Here is a 19,359-nt window from a genome sequence, read left to right on the forward strand (position 1 = left end):
GGATCTCCGTACCCAATACTCGTTTGGCCCCGAAATCTCCCCCCGTTAGAGTTGGGGACCCGACGGGGACTCGCCCCCGCGGGGATTTTTGCCATCCCTACAATAAGGTATCGCACTGGGTTAAGAATATTTTTGGGCCCAACCTTGGATTTTTTGGGCCTCAACATGAGTTTTCCTCCCTCCCCTTCTTAAGGCCATCTCCAACCCAACAGGCCAAACTCAAAAAATCCTAAATTCTAGCCCAATTTTTCTCCCAACTCGAAAAAAATAAGGGACTAAAATTTGGGAAAACCCAAAAGTATGGCGGAATACCAGTCCAGCTATTGCCTGGACATGAATTTATTTTTTTGTGAAGCCCATTGAGCCATGACGCAGCCCACATGCAAGGAAGGCCCGTGGCTACTATGCTGCAGATGCTGTCACACCAAGTGTCAGAAGCTGATGATGTTGTCAACGGCACAATTCAAAGAACTTTTTTAAAAAATTCCAACAGTAACCCAAATCAACTATTTATATTAAATCCAAGCTATTTTAATGCTATAAAAAAAGATCGAATGGCTGAACTTTAAATCCATCCTCAAAACTCACTCTAAACTTTATAAATACCAACCTATTTCTCAAATAAAATTATATTTTTGGAATTTCAATTTTTTTAGGTCAATATGTTCAAAAAAATCAAATTATAAAGTTATTTAAAAAGATTAAATGAAGAAAAGTTACCCATTAAAAAAATTAGATTTAAATCATTTTTAAACAATTTAATAAAGTTATAGACTTAAAATTTGAGTATGAAGGGTTGGGGAAAAAAACAGTTTAAATCCGGGCAAAATCGAATAGTTATTTTTTGGAGGAGGGAAATTTGAGATGACCAAATTGGGTTGGAGAATGCCTAAACGCTGACAAAAATAAATAAATTCCTCTCGTTAGTTTTTTTTTCCTCTTTTGGTCTGAAAAATCCGCCTGTTAGTTAAAAGTCCAAACGCGCCTAACTACTCGTTTCCTTTTCTCATACACTTCTCTTCTCTCTCTCTCTCTCTCTCTCGCTGTGTTTCTCAATTTGGTCTTCAGAGAAAATGGAAGCCATAGACTCAGTCGTCGATCCTCTCAGAGTGTTCGCAAAGGAAAGCACTCGACTGGTGAAGAGGTGCCACAAGCCTGATCGCAAAGGTAACCAATTAAGAATGTACACATAACATTCGGATCTGTGTTTTCTGGATCAAATTTTAACAAAAATTGGGGATTGTAATTCTCTAATTTATGTTTACTTGATGGTTGATTTCGGTGCAGAGTTCACGAAGGTGGCGATCCGTACAGCCATCGGGTTCGTAGCAATGGGATTCGTTGGGTTTTTCGTGAAGCTGGTCTTCATCCCCATCAACAACATCATCGTCGGCTCTGTTTAGGTATTCATTCAATTACATCTCAATTTCCGTCTGATCAAATTTATGCATTTAAGTTTAAATTTAGTGGCTTTAATTGGCATGCTTGTGGTTTGGTTGAGAATTTAGCTGATTTTACTTTGTTGATATTGCTGTATATAGAAGTTGGATATGAAACCCAGAACAGCCTACTCAGATATTATAAATCTAACCAAACTTGTTATCTCACGAACTTCATTTTTTTTCTTTCTTAGTTACATGTTTAGTGGGTTTATTGATTTGTGTAATTTTGCTGCTTTTAGTGTCATTGGGTGGAGAAATTATAGAGTGGTACTGTATCACCACGTCAGCCGGTGATACTCCCACTCCATTAGATGATGGTTTTTTTTAGACAGATTTTCTAGATTAATATGGTGTAATTTGGGACTGATTTATTTTATTTGTCCAATCTGGTTTCAGTTCAGGCTTAAGGTTCTGAGTTGACTAGATCATGGAGGCAGGCAGCAACTTGTACTCAAAGAGAAAGCAATAGTATTTTAGTTTACTTCTCATTTGGTTGGGCTCTTCTTTGCCTTAGTTCTGTAAAACCATGATGCTTCTTTTTGCCTCTTGAGAAGAAACATATGTAAAACTGTGATACATCAACTTGTTTAGTTTTCCATAATTGAGACCTCATTCCCTCATCCATATGCCGCTTTTAACCGAAGTTTTATTTGTTCTTTTGAAAAAACATTCAACAATATAACCCCGAAACGAGGCAACCCTGTTCCCCGACCGACCTCTTTTCTAGGTTTCCGACTAGGGTTTAATGTTCGAATTTGATGGGGCTGGGTCAAGAACACCGAATTTGATCCCCTTGAGCTTCATTTTTGTGACTACTTTTCCAAATTGAGGGGCACATTTGATTCATTGGATGTTTCCTATATCTTATGGGGAGTTTAATTATATAATATAGTTCCCTAAAGAAAAATTGCTGCCCCAAAAAGGATTGTAAAACAGCAAATCATTTGGCATGCAAAAACCTTAAACATCAATGTCTACTAGCCATCAAAACCAGCAATCAAACGGGGAATATTATATAACTAACAAAAAGGTCACATGATTGAAGCTTGAAAGTGGCCCAGCAACCACACATTAGCTAACCTTCTTCAACTTCACTCATAACTACCAAACAATCCAACAGTGAAAGTTTAGAGTATTTTTTTCTTTTAAAAAAATAATTTTCTTTATAAAGTTGTGAAGAAATTATTGGAACACCAACCCTTTATTGTTGTTATTCTTTTTCTTAGGTAAGCAAAAAGCAGATCGATCTCGAAATGCAATAACAAACAAACACCTGGATATAAGAAAAGCAACGCTTTGAAAAAAAGCAAAGCCTTCCTTCTTCCTCACTCAAGAAGACACAACCAAGTAGACTTTCAGCATAACAGCTTCTATTATCAAGAGCCCCACCACATCTCCCTACAATGAAGATATGATAGTGGCTGGCTGTGGAGGTCCTGAAAGCGAAGAGAAACACCAAAAAATGCCCCCAGAAGTGCCTCATTTTCGCTCTCCTGTAACTCCTCAAGTTCGATTCTCTTCCCCGGTGTCACCTAAGGCACAACTAGATCAACCTTATCAGCACAAGCACTGCAGAGGATCTAAAAACATGAACTTTAGCAGAAAGAAACTCATCCCTTTCCTTGTTTTGATCCTTTCAATTATTTCTGTACTCAGACTTGTTAGAATTGCAGTAACAACTTCATCTTCTTCCCCTCCATTTCCTGCCTTGACTGCCTTGCCTCCTACTGCTCTTGGAGATGCATGTTCTCCTCTCTCCACATGCTCGAAGTTTCCATCAGACAAAAATGCGTCTGCCAACATCATCGGCCTCAGGGAAAAGGAATACCACCTTCTGTCAAATCTCATTTCTCAGAAAGCTCCTTGCAACCTCCTCATTTTTGGGCTTGAACCTCAGTATGTATCTCTCTCCTCAATCAATGCAGGTGGCACCACCATCTTTCTAGAGGACGATCACAACAAGATAAGCAAACTGAAGACTAATTCCAACACCACCAGAGTCTACCAGGTGGACTACCAGATACCTGCAAAAGAGGCTTACAAACTGCTCAAGCATGCAAGGGAAAACCCAGATTGTGCACCTAGCTCAAAACTCCAACTATCAAAATGTCAACTTGCATTGAAAAACTTACCACAAGAAGTTTATGAGCTTAAATGGGATTTGGTGGTGGTGGACGGACCAAGCGGCAGTACACCAGACGAACCGGGTAGGATGGCAGCAATCTATACTGCTAGTATGATGGCAAGAAATGGGAATATTACAGATGTGGTAGTGCATGATGTAGATCGAATGATTGAGAAGTGGTTTTCCTGGGAGTTTCTGTGTGATGAGAACTTAGTTTCTTCGAAAGGGAGATTATGGAACTTTAGGATCACAGGCCAATCAAACTCTACAAATTTTTGCCCTGCCAAAGCCATTACGATAGAGTAATATAATAGCTTCTATTTTTACTATTATTTTTATTTTTCCCCCATGAGGTGAAAGTAGAAAGAACAAGCTCCTTTCATTATTGATATTTTCAATAGAGCAATGGTAAAAGTAGGAAAACCGGATGCCATACAGTTCTTCCTGAACCAGCTCAAAATGGCAGACAGAAAGACAGTTATTTCAAATTGTGAGATTGCACCCACAAAAATAGAGTAGGAGCTCTTTTTCTTTCTCCTGGGGTACAGAGTCCTTGTAAAAAAGATTCCCATCACTTCTTCCACTTTATTTTCTTTGTAAATAAGAATCATTATTTGCGGGCAAATATCCAGTGCCTAACAATGTCAATTCTTTTTACTTTTTCTTTTTCTTTTTGGGCCGAAATGTCTCAATTCTATTAATGGTGTCATAGTCATAGCTGACATAGTTTTTGCAGTTAAAGAAATTCCTGACTATTGACAGTGTTTCAACATGAACTAATTATTGATGGATCTAACCCTTGATGTCACCAAAAGATCTCATTTGCCACATGCATAAGATATGGGGATAAAGTTTCAAGTTGAATATATTTGATGGAGAAAAATTCAAGTTGAATACATTTGAGTGCCATGATCATTTGAACTTACAACTCTATTTTGTACACCAGCCTAAAAACTGATCACCAAATTTTGGGCAGAGTTTCACATGTTTGCTTCCTGCCTTCCTTCAAAGTTCCAGCTCAATTTGATCTCTTCCATGTCTGTCATCAGAGCTATCATCAACTTGCATAACCATCATGGCACAATCATTCACTCTCATTTGTTCGCTGCATGGAGAGGGGCACAATAAAAAATGCCTAAGCCTTGGTAATTCTTGAAATGTGTCTGCATAAGTTTTATGGATTTTATTTACAAAAACAATAAAATGAAAGCCTCACATCAGTTTGCTGCATGGTCTAGTGAAATTCAAACGGGACTGTCATAGCATCCGTGTATTGAGAACCATGCATGTTGTATCACAACATTAAATAAAGACATTTTTCCATCTATTATAACTAGCTTTAAAAATCTTGAAATCTACAACAAACTGACATAGTAAGAGGGAACATGGAACTCACCATCCGTTTGCTGACGTAAGGCTGTATCTTAATTGGCATCTCAGATTCACTTTCAACCTCCTTAGGTAATTTTTGTTTCTCCAACTCAAATTCTTTTCTGGACTCTTTTCGGCTACCAGATTGCCACACTCTACCAAAATTAGGGAGCCAATTAGCATCACAGTCACTCTTGACAATCTCCCCTCTTTTCTCCATCTCCATCTCCCTCTTTCTTCTTTCTGCCCAAGCTGCTCCCACTCGTTTTGGGTTCAATTTCTTGGACTTCCCCGACTTATTTGGCGGAGAGATAAGGGTACCTGAAGCTGGTTTCAGTGGAACAGTAAACTGAATTTCTTCATCTGCTTCAAGCCAAGGAGGAGGTGCCCCAGAATGCACATTTCCACTAGCCTCTTTCGAACCCGTGGAAGATATTTGTGTGAGATTCTGAAAACCTGAAGAAAAGAACCTTAAATGAGGATGCACAGCTATAATGAATAAATCATAACTCTATCAACCTCCTGCGCTAAGACATTGAATCGAGACAGATGTATATAAATTTTTCTGCAATTCCTAAGAACAGATGGCTCACTTCTCAAATGATGTATACATTTGGCATCAGTATGATCAGCTTAATAGGAGCATAGAGAATAAGAACATCAAAAAAATCAAAGGTGAATACCCGGAGAACTGCTCTGTCCTTTTGTCATTCTTTCATGCTGATACACCTTGCTCATCTACACCAAACGAATTACATATTTGGAATTTTCCAATGTTATAGCCAACCATATAAGTACAACCACAAGAAACGGATGCTTTTAGTGAAGAGCGTATATGACCAAACTTACCCTTTCATTACTGAAATAACCATCAGCTGAGCACTTTCTACCATTAGAAATAAAAGAATGTTGGGTACTGCTGCTAACTGAGTCATGATATAAGCAGACAGCAGAAATCATAAAACTAGCATAAGCCTTGAGTCATGATATAAGCAGACAGCAGAAATCATAAAACTAGCATAAGCCTTTTCACTACAGGGGAGCAACTTCTATGAAATACAAACCAAATGGATACAAATATCATATAAACAGAACATGCATACCGGTTAAACCTTTTGAATTTATGGAATATGTACCAGAACATGTTTCCCCGTGTAAAGAAGAGGTAGCCACGTCTTGAGGAAAGCAGCCAACATTTGTAACTTGAGGGGGTCCTGAATGGGATACCTGATACTCATTTGTATGATATAGTAAAGGCATAACTCCATTTGAAAAACTTGAATTACTATTATTTTCAAAAGTATCTATAATTCCATATTTCAGTTCATTATGGATATCATTTGAAGGTCCAAACGTTGGTCCTCGAGATTTTTCCCCGCTGGGCAGAGCTTCACTCTTCAATGATTTGCACTTCTTCTCCCACTGCAGCCACAAAGGGATAATAACCATACGTTAATGACTCAACTCTAAAAACTGACTTGAATTTCTATTTACTGTCTTCTTTGGAACTATAAGATTCATTATTCTACCATCTTTCTTCAACAAATCACATGAAAACACAAATCCATAGAATTCTACAATCTTTCTGTTTACTCTCACTGCCTCATATGACATAAATGATGAATGAAACTGAAAGCATATATACTATATAAACATACCATAGCAAGGTCATCTTCCGATATTCTAAATGTATCAAGGCGATCCATTCCTCCACCGTATTTCCACAAAAAATGCTTCAAATTCTTCAGATGTTCCGCACTTGCAAGGTGATTAATTGCATTACTACTGATAATCAAGAACACCAATAAAGTGTAAGGCCAACGTCATATATATCACAATGCACGATTTTGTAGCTCTAAATAATACATATTGCACAGCAATTCTGCACATGTTCCATTATTTTCCTTTATTTTCTCAGCAAACAAACAGAAGTTGAAAATCTAATTCAAGCATGGTGATAGAAATCTTACCAAGCGAAGGAGCTATCTAGCTCGTCAATGTCGGTGTCGCAGAAGACGCACCAGAGGCGATTGCGAGAGGCGAGTTCGGGGCGGAGAGGGGTAGGGTTTTTGAGAAAGAAGCGGACGTCGGTGAGCTTGTCCTGGAACCGAGAGAGGAAGGTAGAGAGGGACTTGGTATGGCTCGGTATGTACTTGTGGCTCGGGCCTTGGTCGTGATTCAGCTTGCAAACCACGCAGTACTCGAATTCGTACCTCTTCTTATTCTTCTTCTCCGGCATCTTTCGATTGGTTTTGTTTTAGGGTTAGGGTACCTGTGATCGTCCCTCCTCCACTGTCGTATGGACACAGCTTCTCTCTCTCCCTCTATTTGTTTGGAATTTGGAGGCAAACCTATAACAGCCACTACCTGCTTTTGCGTTTCCTCTTTTTGTTCCAAACGATCTCAGCAAAGCTTGCTACAGTGAAGCCGTGATAGAAAACGCTATCTGAAGTAACGGGTCCGTAATTTGTTCCTTAATTTTTTTTGGTCCAACTCCAACTGTTTAAAGGCTTAACTGTGACTTCACTTATCGACCCCAAAAAAACTTTCACTAAACAAAGGTTGAAGCTTGAAGCTTATATGATAAATGAGACTTCTTAAATGTTCACTGTGAAATAACAAAACGTACTAACATGTTATCAACAATATCGATGCACGTCGGTCCTTTGTTACAAAGAATTCCTGTTCAGATTAATGCCAAACTTTTAAAGCTCAAGAGCTGTCACACACTTTGCAAAGCTCATTTTCGCCTCTGCGCAACTTCAAGTAAAATTTCCAGCTTATTGCTGTAAAACACATTGTCTCATCAAATTGCTTTTGACTGCATCCTTCTGTTACTGCCTGGTAAGAAATTTTTCAGATTTCTCTGGTAGGGTATATGAACAGTCCAGTTCAGATGCTATGGTTTGTGATTCACATTTCCACATGGTGTGACTGCAACAATTTGAACCCCACCATCACCACATGATCATCTCAAAACTTTCCCCACCTTCAAAAGTTAGCTGCCTTTTTTCTTGATTGGTCTCTGGAGATGACTTGACTGAACAATCTTGTTGAATTCAATGTATATTTCTCTTTTGTTAACCTATTAAAGAGATGTAAGAAATCTGATTGTTTTTGGAAAACTCACACTCACAGATTTCTCTCTGTATATTTATGCCACAAAACTGAAATGAAATGGAAATGCTGCATGTGACTATGAACTCCACCCTATCTTGTCTCCTCTTTGTTGCAAAAAGTGTACCTCCAAACCACACCCTGCCAAATCTTTTGCAAACTCTCAGTTAAACAAATAATGGTTGGTTCTGAATTTGATTTTGATTCACTTCTTCTGCACATCATAAATATATAAATAAATAAATAAAAACAGTCAATTCTGTGCACCATAATATACTGCACGATCTGTGTAACTCAGTACAAAAATTATCACATGTACAAATGTGAAGTCCATTTTGTTCTGATAAGTTCCCTATTTGCTCGTCTGTGGGAAATCGGCAAAAGATTTCCTTGTCGTAAACAAGAAACTCTACATCGATGCATTTTAACAATTGAGTTAGTCGTCGACGCGCTCGTATAATAAGCGATTGACAATCGTTGATGCGTGTTACGTCTCTTTCGAACTCTACACTAAATAAAAAAAACTGTCGTGTCGTGTCATGTCGTGGGCGTGGTGGCTACAAAATCCTCCACAGAACAGTAATGGGATAAGAGTAAGTTTGTTTTAGGGTTGTGATTGAACATATCATACTGCACAGAAATAAGAGAGGGCATCAAGAGACCATCATATGTGGACAATATGAAAAGACAAATGTTAAGGTTATGTCATAATGGCCAGTTTGATGGTTCAACAAGCATCATACCCTACATCTTTTATCCTTGTTCTTCAAATTTCTCAAAGAATTGATGGCCCTGGTATTTGGTAGTATTTGGTATTTCCTTGATGGTACTGCAGATAAGAGATCCAAGACAAGGCATCACCCATAATGTAGGTGGTCATTTGTCAGGGTACCTAAAAATAATATCATCAAAATGTTAACTATTACATGATGTATTAAATCAATTAGGCTCCACCATGGCCATGGTAGGCATTTCTTTTTTGTTAACTTATGCCCTGAAGATGAGAGCCATGAACTTCCATCATTGGTATCCAACTTTTCAGCACAGAGCATCTCATGATAACAACTGTTGGGTTCCTATAGGACAAGTACATTCAATTCTTTAATTGGTATCTTTCTTTGCATTTTGATACTTTTCACAAGAGTAAATATAGAAACTAGCAAAGGAATTTTTTTTTTTTTTTTTTTATAAAAATGGATGATAATGAAACCACTAGCACTAGGACATGCTCATACCCACAAAAGAAAAGACTGTTTTAGGTTCTTCAATGCAAACAGAACTTTATCCCAGAGGAATCTTTTTTCTTCTTTTTTTTTTCCTTCAAAGGACAAACAGTGAACAAGTGAAAGGAAAAAAAATCTTACTTGTAATGGGGATATCACTGTTTTGCTATCCCTGGCCAATAACATAATGACACGTCGACGTGTCATTATGTTATTGATCATGAATAGCAAAAAATGTTATCCCCGTTGCATGAGAGTTTCTCTCAATGATAGGGTAGGGTAGTGATGGTATAATTGTCTTAGTGAAATTATGTTCGGATATAGAGATAGGGGAGCTTAAGCAATAAACCCAAATGGTTAAGAAGTGCAAAAGGGTTGTGTTCTGTCAGATCCTAGATCAGATTCTTCACTTAAGAAGATTCTGAAAACCAAATAAAAGATCAGGCTTGAAATAATTAGCCAAATCTAGATTACCCCTTTTTTTTCTTCTTTTTTTTTCTTCCCATGCCTTCCTTGCACTTTTCAGAACCACCAAATTTTGAGACTCTGTGATTCTTTGTGCCCACTAAAATGTGCCTAGCTAGCTCTTGCTCTCTCACCTCATCAAGAATCAAAAGCCAGTGCATTATTGTAGGCACCTGTTGATATATAAATATATATTTATATTTATACATGTCTTTGGCTGATTAAATTGTATCTGTTGAAGTTGCTGACAGATGAAGCTGAGCTTTTGTTGTTGAAGAAGCTTTTGGTGAGAGAGGTCATGATCTCCCTATCCAAAAATTGTTTCTTTTTGTGTTGGATCGGAGACATGGGTAGTGGGTGTTTGGTTTCATGAACAAAAGTTAAGAAGTTGAAAACAAGTGGATGTCCAGCTACAATGTCTTGTTGCTGGTGAAATTGGTTGCCTTTTTGTTCTGATTCATTTGCCTTTCTATATCGACATCAAGGTTCTGAACTTGACCCTTTTTACGTCAGATTTGACCATTCCATAACCCCAAAGCTGTCTTCACTTGGGTTTTCAATAGAGGTTAAGAAATTTGTAATCTTTGCACACTTAGCTTAAATCCAGGACTAGGGATACGCCATGTATTTTCTACCATCTCTCCATACTTCCCTCCCTATTTACAATGGCATCCGCACAGTAATAACGGACGTCTGCATATAGGAGAAGAACTGTATGTATAGTGCTCTTTGTTTAATGGAGTGGGGAAATCACCACTCATAATTATTGCTCATAAAAGTCCTGAGTTGTAACTTGTACCCTCAATGTGTCATATATTATTCCACCAAAACCCAACACGCTAACTTGTTGTTGTATATGCTCAGAAACTGCTACTAAGTCCATGACTGAATATGCTCAGAAATAATCACAGAGCTAGCATACTTTTTCTTTGCTCTGAATTCCATGCAATCTTGCCCAATCTCGTGTCATAATGACTCAGTGAAATACAATTAGCTTAAAATTCTAATTAGTGTTCCTTAACATATGATTAATTGATTATTATCAGTAAGTCAACACACCAGAAGACTTGTTGCCAAGCCAACTGAAAGTTATATTAGACCATCACAAGCATGATTTGATTCTTATGATCAATCTGGGATTTTTGGGGCTTCATGTTTATAACCTGCAAGTTGTCTACGCAAAATACAAAATTGAGATTCAAGCTTGACAGAGTTGGAAGACAAACATAAACATGCATAAGCTAAATTTAGTGGCAGCATATGTATTCTTCTGGTTTGAGTCTCTCAGATAAACCAAGCAGAAGCTCATTACATATTCATATCTCACACAGATCACAAATTGAGTTCAAATCTCATGCCACACATTTTATTATATCCATCAAATATATTTCATTATTTTCTTTGTGTTTTTGATGGAGGAAGAATCTCATCAGCAATCCAATACTCAAGTATGAGGAATGAAATACACAAAAATCTTGTTTGAATCCGCGAACCAAACGGACCCTTTTTCAAGGCCTAAACCTTTGTCTGCAAGACTGGCAAGTGATCTCCATGCACGTAGAGTCCATCTGAAGCATTGCCTTCTCCTTCATTCTCTCAGCTTTCTCCACTTCTTCTCTAGCCCTCTCCCACATGTGCCTTGCACGTGTGAACTCTGACTGAGCCAATTCCATCTCTCTCCGTGTCAGCTCCCTCACTCTCTCTGCATAGGCCTTTTCCATTGCAGCCAATCTGATTTGCTCAGCTGCTTGCCATTTCAAGGCCTCCACACAACCAGCTGTCTTGGGCTTCAAGACATCAAAATCACAGACTGGTTTTGACACAACACAATGATCTGAGGAAGAAGCTGCCCTTATTGGCCTCACACTGATTGACAGTTGCAGGTCAAGGGAATTAGGCCCTTCCAATAATGCATCCTGCACCGCTGCCTTCGATGACCGGTGATATCTTATCGATGAATCCGACGGTCGAGATGTCCTCTGTGATGAAGAAGAGGTCATCAGGTGAGGAGAAGGAAGCAGCTGCAACTCCTTTTGATCATCTCCTTCCATTGGATTTTTATTTTATTTTTAAAGGAAGCAAATGAAAGGTTTGATGAGTACAGAGGAAGTGACTAAGGTGGTGTGCTGACTGATGCAATAGCTTGTGTGAGATGCCAAAAACTTGTGGCTACATATATACAACTCAAACATGCCCAAATTACCATTGTACCCTTGTATAGTGCTAATTCTGAGATAATTTGGAATAATTCGGGGATTATTTAAAGGGTCAATGAAACTAAGAAAGGTAATCTAGAAAATCAAAAAAACCAATCCAGGGAGAAGTTGAAGGAATTGTCCAATCAAGGAAAATAACCAAACGAATAAATAAAGGTCAAAGTAACAAACAAAGCATGATGATTGACGATTGAGATAATTGAGGACATATGATCTCTGCATATTTCCTATGTTACAAAACAAATTTTGACTATAATTTATTTGTCGTACCAATTCATAATATACTAGATTCTGATTGACAATCTAATAACATAACATATCAATATATGGTAAGTCAGCGTCATTCTAAACCATGACTTAATGAAAAAGGACTTGCCTCCTCCTTAAGGATAAGGGTATTTTGGTAAAATCATATTGTTAGATTTCAACTGCGTCCGTTTAAAGAAGAGCCACAGGCTAGTAAAAATAACGGATCACGTTATTGGGCTATGAGTGGCCTTTTTTGTGTTCATGTGGACTCTTTTTCTCCTTTTCTCATAATTAAATTTCTTTGACTTTTTCTTTTTTGGGGAGATGAGGATTTGAAAGGGTGCGTAATAATTACAGTCGCACGTGCGCTGGGGGGTTTTTAGCTTATGTTGTGGGCTTTTTTTTATTTTTTTTTAAGCATGGATTTTAGCTTTATGGTAGGCCTAAGGTTGTCGGCCCTCTTGTACAAAAAAGCGACCCACTTTTCTATCTCAGCAGCAGCTCACGCCTTCAGGCAGATTGGCACGTGGGAGGGGCACACACACAGCCAAGTGAAAGTGTGGGGCTGACCATGATTGGCTCTCTGACTCTGCCACTTGGACCGTCCGATCACTGGTCCCATCTCGCTCACCTTTCTTCATCTAACATCATGTGATTGATTGGGAGGTTCATCAGATAATCTTGGGCTTGTAGTTGAGCAAACAAAACTTGCTCCCTGCTGCTATCTATTCTACTCCTGTATCATTTTGGATTTTTTTCTTTGTTCTTTTAGGTAATAGTTGGCGCAAGCCCGTGCTCTTAAGTGGTCATGAGTTCAAACGTCCATAATATTCGTGTTTGTGAGTTTTTTTCTCAGCTTCTTGATTTTGACAAAAAATATATATATAATAAAACTTTGTTATATTGTTTTTTGTTTTTATTTTGGGTTTTTCGTAGTGTGTGTTTTTCTATCGTTTTCTTATTGTCAAGAAAAAATAATAACAAAACAAAGACAAAAAAAAAGTGAAATGAATGTTGAGAGTGGGATTTGAACCCACACCCTTTTGGTTTGTTCTTTTAGGTAATAGTTGGCTCAAGGCCCGTGCTCTTAAGTGGTCTTAAGTTCAAATGTCCATGATATTCGTGTTTGTGAGTTTTTCCCTCAGCTTCTTGATTTTGACAAAAAATATATATATAATAAAACTTTGTTATATTGTTTTTGGTTTTTATTTTGGGTTTTTCGTAGTGTGTGTTTTTCTATCGTTTTCTTATTGTCAAGAAAAAATAATAACAAAACAAAGACAAAAAAAAAGTAAAATGAATGTTGAGAGTGGGATTTGAACCCACGCCCTTTCGGACCAGAACCTTAATCTGGCGCCTTAGACCAACTCGGCCATCTCAACTTGATTGCTCTAATCTGCAAAACTTCTCTACTTATCATAAAATATTCCATTTGCCTACTATTACACCAAAGCTATTTTAAGCACGTCATTGTACTACAACATGCCATTTGAAGGAGACAAATGGATGATCACAAATGTTTGCTACCAAAAAAATTCTTCCAATAAGTAAAAGAAAAAAATGAACAAATATTTCAATGACGGAGCCACAAATTGCATAAAGTTGACACATAAAATGACAATACAACTTTTTTTAAATAGGAACAAGAGGATACAAGTTAGGAGTCTTCAAAAGTTTATTGAAATTGATCAATCAAATAATCTAGTTCAATCTACCAATTTAAGTGAATCGTTTTTTCTGTTTTTGTGGATAAAAATCGGCTAAAACAAACTAATTAAATCTTTATTTTTCTAAAAATTTTGGGTGTGTTGATACTTCATGTGGAAGAGTATTTTCTCAAATAATGCTTGCTGGTAAGTATACATTTTTTTGCTTACGCATGTAAATCGGATCAAGGACATCATAGTCCCACCAAGGAAAGGCCCCAGAAACTTAGGTTGTTGGTATCTCTCTGTCTCTAAGATGCTGCCATAAAAATTTTGTGAAAGGTTTTACTTTAAAGGAAAAAGTTGTAGGTTTTTGGGTGGGCAAGGTGCATGTGAAAGTTCGGGAATTGGGGAAGGCTTTAATATTATCAGCTTTTTTGATCTGCCCAAATAAACCCACCTCATTTGAGGTAGTGATGGAGGTCACTCAACTTTAGGACAATGATTTATTTATCATGGTCTCCAACTAAGACTTTCATCAATTTTCTTCTTTTGATTTCCTCCTCCTCACCTCTATCATGTATATCAACCATAAAGTTGTCCTAGGGGAGATAATGGCGATTTAAAGTCCTCCCTCGAGGACCTACACTTGAACAAATCACAAGTAACAACGATAGGTAGTCTCTCGAACTTGAATGCACATACACATGATCGGGTTACATTATAATTGAGATGTTAAAAGTATTTATACTTGTGATTTTTACTAAGATTAGTTGTATGTGCGCACACGAACGACGGTCAGAATTCATCCACACACGTTGCACAACTCTTACCACTATATCCGAGATCTCTAATCGAATCCCTCTTCTCCGAATATCGAAAATTTTCACATCACTTTTTCACCTTCCTTATTGAAGAATTTCTGTTATATGGGCTGATAGATTGGGCTTAGATTTAGCCCACCACCAAAAAGAAGGGACCATTGGATTGGGCTTTATTTCTAAACAAAACTTCCTTTCTCCAAAAATAATAATAATAATAATAAAAAAAAACACACACGAACTTACCAATTCTCCATCCAATTTTCCCGCTATTTCTTCTACCACCTTAGCTCGAAGCTGGAAATTTTATCGGGAAAGTGACAGTGCAGTGCCCCCAAAGCTTCTCCCTTTTCAGCTCAATGAACTCTCGCGAGCTCGCTCTGGTCTCCACGGCCACTGTTTTCGGTGCCTTGGCCTCTGCGCTCGCTTGCCGCTTCTTACTTTCAAACCCTAAAAAGCAGTCTCCCAAGCTTGATTCGTCAGAAAACGGCGCCGTCCCCAGGAAATACTCTTCTCAGAGCCCATTTGACCCCTCAAAACGCAAAGGGTTAGTGTAAAAAATGCCAGTTGTTTATAAAGCCCTTTCATTTTGCTCAGATTGTTCTATTTCAGTACCAGATACAGTGGCAATTAGTGACCACATTGTACAAAAATGTTTACTCTTCAGTTATACTGTTACCCTAATATTGGTTTTGTTTCATTTTTGGATGTTATTTTTTGGTTTTGGTTGCAGATATTTGTCATGGGATGATTATTTCATGGCAATTGCATTTTTATCAGCTGAAAGATCCAAAGACCCTAACAGGCAGGTCATATTCTCTGCTCTTTTTGGGTATGTGTGCTGATTGAATTTGTAAGTAAATGAGGATAAGATAATTCTTGTGAGTAACAACAATGACAGGTGTTGTGAATTGCTTTAATTTGTGTCTGATAAGAACTTGGTAAGTTAGAACTGACATTGATTGGCGGTATGGTTTTGTATTGCCGGCGTATAGGTTGGAGCATGCTTGGTGAGTGAAAATGGTGTAATTCTTGGTGAGGATGAGATTATTTGACAGGAATTCTACATGGAATTGTTAATTACTTCACATTGTAACGTTCAGAGGTCATATGGTTCTTATTTTGTGGTTTACATTGTCTACGATTTTTATGAACATTGAATTTTTCCACATTTAGCTCTCTTTGACTTCCAGGGTAATTTCTCGTTCTTCAGGAATTGGGTATAATGGGTTCCCAAGAGGTTGTTCGGATGACAAGCTTCCTTGGGCAAAGGTTTGTAATGCTATTTGATAAAATTTTGAAAAGAAAAAAAGTGATTATAGGATCATATGGTAAGCATTAATTAGTGAATCTTTCTTTTATTATTCAGAAATCCAGAACTGGGGATCCTTTGGAGACAAAGTATCCGTAAGCTTTTGTGCTTTCTTAAATTCTATTCCTGATTTGTGGTCTGCTGTTTATCGTAAGAATGAAATCTGAAATTATGTTGAAGTTGACATTTAATGTCTGTCTTCTTTCTAGTGCTCTAATCAAATTGATTCTTTCCACAGCCATCACATCATATCCTATTATTGTGCTTCATTGATATACTGCTTTATCCTTTATGCCGATTTATAGAATTCTATCCGGAACTCTGGTTGTTGCTTATAATCTCTCTAACCTTTTGCAGTTATGTTTGTCATGCTGAAGTCAATGCTATCCTAAACACCAACCATGCTTCTGCTGCTGGACAGGTTTGTTACACTTCCAAAGTCTCATTTACTATGAATGTATTATGTCAATCTGCTGGCCCAGTTAAACCATAGCTACCCATGGCCTAGTAGTATTGTGTGAAGTCGACTAAGTTGTTGTCCTTGACCAACTTGACCAAAGACCATCATGGGGCACTTGGGACTGAGATGTTTTGAAGCTTCTTATATAAACTCAAGTTCTAAGATGGAATCTCAAGTTTTAAATAATTGTTGGCAATATTTCCTGGTTACTTTGTTAAATTTTCCCACTTTGACTGAAAGTACTGAAGGAATGTTTATTCTATATTTCTTTGCAGAGGCTTTATGTGACCATGTTCCCCTGCAACGAGTGTGCCAAAATAATCATTCAGGTTTATTACTATGTGTTCTTGTGGTTATGTTTTACAGTATATATGAAGATGGCATGCCCTTACTTGTGTCATTTCCACCTCCTGCCAGCCCGTCCCTCCCTAGTCCCTCCCCAACCCACTTAAAGTAATAGAAATATCCAAAATTTTGCTTGTGAGTAATGAGCATGTAAAGATATTGTAATCCATTTTTTGTTATTGCTTTTCAACTACATTTTGTGTATTCAGTCAGGCACATTGCATTTTCTAACCTGGTATTTTTTTCTTCTAACACCTTCTTTCTTGCAGTCAGGAGTCTGTGAAGTTATATATTTTGTGGAAAAGCGGTTAAATAATCCAGATGTTGCCTACATTGCTTCTCACAAACTACTTTCATTGGCTGGTGTGAAAGTATGCATCGTTCATTTGTTGTACTGTTCTCTCATCTCCCAAATTCAATTGATTTTGCTTAAGCTTTCCTGAAGCCTCAAGAATTAGCCATTAGGCTTGTAATCTATTGAGCTTCACATTTTCTTGTTTAGATGAGCAGTCCCATAGTTTCGCTAATGCATTACTTTTACAATGCTAATATGCGTATGCAGGTGTGTTTGTCCATATAGACATGCTGTGTGAAAAATTGTTATCCAATTGAGTGAACCTGCAAGGAATTGCTTGAACTTTCCCTTTTACGCTATACAAGAGCCCGAGACCTTAACAGATATCTGTATTTTCTGTCTTATTTGCAGGTCAGGAAACATCAACCACGCATGAACCAAATTTTGATCAATTTTGAGGAGCCCTAGAGTTTGATTCTTATTTTATACGAAGCCTAATTCATCGTTTGTATCGTCTGTTACCATAAACTGATCAAACCGAGTTTGTTGCTCTTAACAACTTTCCCCTGGTTGTGTATGCATCTAGTATTAGGCTGTTGTCTCTTGAGTCATGTAATATTTTCCCCTTGTAAACTCTGGTCTGCTTACATGTTTGACTGTAAGCTTTTGTGCTTTCTTAAATTCTATGAATTCCCACGACACCAAGAAACCCCATTGTTATCTTCTGATAGGAGTAATTGTCAACATCTGATTTAATCATTGTAGCCATGTGCAATTTGTACACCCATACACGATACAATGAGTCTCATTTTCAAATGATATTTGTAATTTCTTACAATTCTACTAGAAAATATTACACACTCCACCCGTCTGAAAGAAAATAAATTTGTTTGAATAAAAGTGGGAGATTTACAAAATTATTATAATAACCATGCATTTCAAATGCCTTAACATAAAAGGTTTGACGATACCAATTTTTCTGTTTGGTTGGTTCATGATGATGAAATTGAATTGAAGAGTCTTCGAAGACTTCTCTTGGGTTGGTTGGCCCACGATGAAAGTGAAATTAGCAGTTCCGTATTCGATAGCTTTCAACCGTATCAACCCGCAGAGGCATACGCAATACGTGCAGTATAGTGCCTCCTACGTCCAAACTTATAAATTGAAATTAGTAGGACTACAAGTCTTCGACCCGACCCGCGATGCCATAATATTTGCTAAATGCGCCTGAGTGATTTCTGTCTTTACATGACTAAATGTAGCATTTAATCACCTCCTTCCTTGCTTAGGATGTCGGTTTCTTTGACTTTGGGAAGTGTTTTTCCGGATTTGTTCTTGGATTCTTGGTGTTTTGGTGAATTCATTTTTTAAGGAGTTAATGAGTCTTTGATGGTCAGTTTATGTAGTGCTGGGGATTTTTAGATTAGTAGTTTTTGTATTTGTTTGATGTGTTTTGGTGTGTTTGCAGTTTTTTCACTCATCATTAGTCATGGTGGCGATGTCTCGGTCTTCATGGAGGCAACGACAACGGTACTTTGGCTTTTGGTGGTGTTTCTACTTTTGGTTGGCTCCGGCTTTATGCCAATTTTGGACTCTAGTTTTATGTCAGTTTTGGGCTCTAGCTTTCTGTCAGTTGTAGACTTTATGCATGTTTAAGTGCCCGTTTGGCATTGCTTATTTGGGGTGATAAGTGATTTTTAAAAAAATTTGGGAAGCCCAACCCGTTTGGTAAACTGTGAGAAAATCACTTATTGTTAAAAATTGCTGTGAGAGAAAGCTATAAGGGAAAGCAGCTAATGCGGTGCTGTCATTTTCTGATTATGCAAAAATCAATTTCGAAGAGGCGTTGGGTTTAATGATTATGCAACAATTATTTTCTGATTTTGTTGAAATCAATATCAACAACACTTTTAACAAAAATTTTACCAAACGCCAAACTGATTTCTCTTACAGCTGATTTCTCTCACAGCAAATCTAACAGCGATTATTTTCACAGCACAGCAATGCCAAACTGGCCCTAAATTTCATTTCTAGTGGGCTTTTACTATTGCAGTTGTTCGGACTCATTTTTATGAGTTTTACTATCATGTAATTGACATTGCCTTTCTATTAATGAAACTTGATTCCGAAAAACAAATGTAGCATTTAATCTTAAGATATAATGATATACGGTGGCAACTATTTATTCCATTAACCAAAAAGGGAAAAACGCAAAAGAAAAGAAGAGAAGATTATGGGAAATGCACAAGTGGGCAAACAGACCCATCGCCAC

At 37.6% G+C, this 19,359-nt stretch overlaps 5 protein-coding genes and 1 non-coding gene across 13 annotated transcripts; 3 read left to right on the plus strand and 3 right to left on the minus strand.

The window, feature by feature from the left end:
* The first annotated feature begins 942 nt into the window (after positions 1 to 942).
* Positions 943 to 2,062, plus strand: LOC110760370 (protein transport protein Sec61 subunit gamma-1). 2 transcript variants are annotated; one of them, XM_088253111.1, is made up of 3 exons: positions 943 to 1,167; positions 1,288 to 1,403; positions 1,682 to 1,809. In XM_088253111.1, exons 1-2 carry the CDS (start codon positions 1,074 to 1,076, stop codon positions 1,401 to 1,403), a joined length of 210 nt encoding a protein of 69 aa, XP_088109237.1. In that variant the 5' UTR covers positions 943 to 1,073; the 3' UTR covers positions 1,682 to 1,809. The 2 variants fall into 2 exon arrangements, with proteins under 2 accessions (XP_088109237.1, XP_021818315.1); XM_021962623.2 differs by lacking the exon at positions 1,682 to 1,809 and adding an exon at positions 1,839 to 2,062 and having other exon boundaries at positions 951 to 1,167.
* Positions 2,063 to 2,199: 137 nt separating this feature from the next.
* On the plus strand, positions 2,200 to 4,236 carry LOC110760369 (glucuronoxylan 4-O-methyltransferase-like protein (DUF579)). The gene has a single exon (XM_021962622.2). It carries the CDS (start codon positions 2,854 to 2,856, stop codon positions 3,871 to 3,873), a length of 1,020 nt encoding a protein of 339 aa, XP_021818314.1. The 5' UTR covers positions 2,200 to 2,853; the 3' UTR covers positions 3,874 to 4,236.
* A 172-nt stretch (positions 4,237 to 4,408) lies between these two features.
* On the minus strand, positions 4,409 to 7,500 carry LOC110760367 (coiled coil protein). Of its 5 annotated transcripts, none has more exons than XM_021962619.2 (7): positions 6,909 to 7,500; positions 6,597 to 6,720; positions 6,042 to 6,360; positions 5,788 to 5,864; positions 5,622 to 5,676; positions 4,964 to 5,394; positions 4,409 to 4,730 (listed from the first exon to the last, which is right to left on the minus strand). In XM_021962619.2, exons 1-7 carry the CDS (start codon positions 7,175 to 7,177, stop codon positions 4,662 to 4,664), a joined length of 1,344 nt encoding a protein of 447 aa, XP_021818311.1. In that variant the 5' UTR covers positions 7,178 to 7,500; the 3' UTR covers positions 4,409 to 4,661. The 5 variants fall into 5 exon arrangements, with proteins under 5 accessions (XP_021818311.1, XP_021818310.1, XP_021818312.1 ...); XM_021962618.2 differs by having other exon boundaries at positions 6,597 to 6,723; positions 6,909 to 7,495; XM_021962620.2 differs by having other exon boundaries at positions 6,075 to 6,360; positions 6,597 to 6,723; positions 6,909 to 7,493.
* Positions 7,501 to 10,913: 3,413 nt separating this feature from the next.
* LOC110760377 (SHOOT GRAVITROPISM-like protein) lies at positions 10,914 to 11,887 on the minus strand. The gene has a single exon (XM_021962630.2). The coding sequence runs from the start codon at positions 11,792 to 11,794 to the stop codon at positions 11,252 to 11,254; it is 543 nt and encodes a 180-aa protein (XP_021818322.1). The 5' UTR covers positions 11,795 to 11,887; the 3' UTR covers positions 10,914 to 11,251.
* A 1,622-nt stretch (positions 11,888 to 13,509) lies between these two features.
* TRNAL-AAG (transfer RNA leucine (anticodon AAG)) lies at positions 13,510 to 13,590 on the minus strand. Its single transcript has one exon. It is a non-coding gene; the product is annotated as a tRNA-Leu (tRNA).
* A 1,327-nt stretch (positions 13,591 to 14,917) lies between these two features.
* LOC110760348 (Cytidine/deoxycytidylate deaminase family protein) lies at positions 14,918 to 17,881 on the plus strand. Of its 3 annotated transcripts, XM_021962594.2 has the most exons (9): positions 14,918 to 15,222; positions 15,409 to 15,484; positions 15,671 to 15,710; positions 15,889 to 15,947; positions 16,045 to 16,082; positions 16,345 to 16,408; positions 16,723 to 16,776; positions 17,062 to 17,163; positions 17,499 to 17,880. In XM_021962594.2, the coding sequence occupies exons 1-9, from the start codon at positions 15,035 to 15,037 to the stop codon at positions 17,553 to 17,555; spliced, it is 678 nt and encodes a 225-aa protein (XP_021818286.1). In that variant the 5' UTR covers positions 14,918 to 15,034; the 3' UTR covers positions 17,556 to 17,880. The 3 variants fall into 3 exon arrangements, with proteins under 3 accessions (XP_021818286.1, XP_088109148.1, XP_088109147.1); XM_088253022.1 differs by lacking the exon at positions 15,671 to 15,710 and having other exon boundaries at positions 15,409 to 15,507; positions 15,869 to 15,947; positions 17,062 to 17,183; positions 17,499 to 17,881; XM_088253021.1 differs by lacking the exon at positions 15,671 to 15,710 and having other exon boundaries at positions 15,409 to 15,507; positions 15,869 to 15,947.
* The last annotated feature ends 1,478 nt before the right edge of the window (positions 17,882 to 19,359 follow it).

The sequence above is a fragment of the Prunus avium genome, chromosome 5 (genome assembly GCF_965620075.1).
Source record: "Prunus avium chromosome 5, drPruAviu1.hap1.1, whole genome shotgun sequence".
NCBI lineage: Eukaryota > Viridiplantae > Streptophyta > Magnoliopsida > Rosales > Rosaceae > Prunus > Prunus avium.

Excerpts from the sequence above, each read along its gene's own strand:
- LOC110760370 (XM_088253111.1), top strand. The coding sequence starts at position 1,074 with ATGGAAGCCATAGACTCAGTCGTCGATCCTCTCAGAGTGTTCGCAAAG. Across the intron at positions 1,168-1,287 it reads CCACAAGCCTGATCGCAAAG|AGTTCACGAAGGTGGCGATC; the intron begins GTAACCAATTAA and ends ATTTCGGTGCAG.
- LOC110760369 (XM_021962622.2), top strand. The coding sequence starts at position 2,854 with ATGATAGTGGCTGGCTGTGGAGGTCCTGAAAGCGAAGAGAAACACCAA.
- LOC110760367 (XM_021962618.2), bottom strand. The coding sequence starts at position 7,177 with ATGCCGGAGAAGAAGAATAAGAAGAGGTACGAATTCGAGTACTGCGTG. Across the intron at positions 6,724-6,908 it reads CTAGATAGCTCCTTCGCTTG|TAGTAATGCAATTAATCACC; the intron begins GTAAGATTTCTA and ends CTTGATTATCAG. Across the intron at positions 5,865-6,041 it reads AAATTCAAAAGGTTTAACCG|TTAGCAGCAGTACCCAACAT; the intron begins GTATGCATGTTC and ends ATCATGACTCAG.
- LOC110760377 (XM_021962630.2), bottom strand. The coding sequence starts at position 11,794 with ATGGAAGGAGATGATCAAAAGGAGTTGCAGCTGCTTCCTTCTCCTCAC.
- LOC110760348 (XM_088253021.1), top strand. The coding sequence starts at position 15,035 with ATGAACTCTCGCGAGCTCGCTCTGGTCTCCACGGCCACTGTTTTCGGT. Across the intron at positions 15,223-15,408 it reads GACCCCTCAAAACGCAAAGG|ATATTTGTCATGGGATGATT; the intron begins GTTAGTGTAAAA and ends TTTTGGTTGCAG. Across the intron at positions 16,777-17,061 it reads GTGCCAAAATAATCATTCAG|TCAGGAGTCTGTGAAGTTAT; the intron begins GTTTATTACTAT and ends TCTTTCTTGCAG.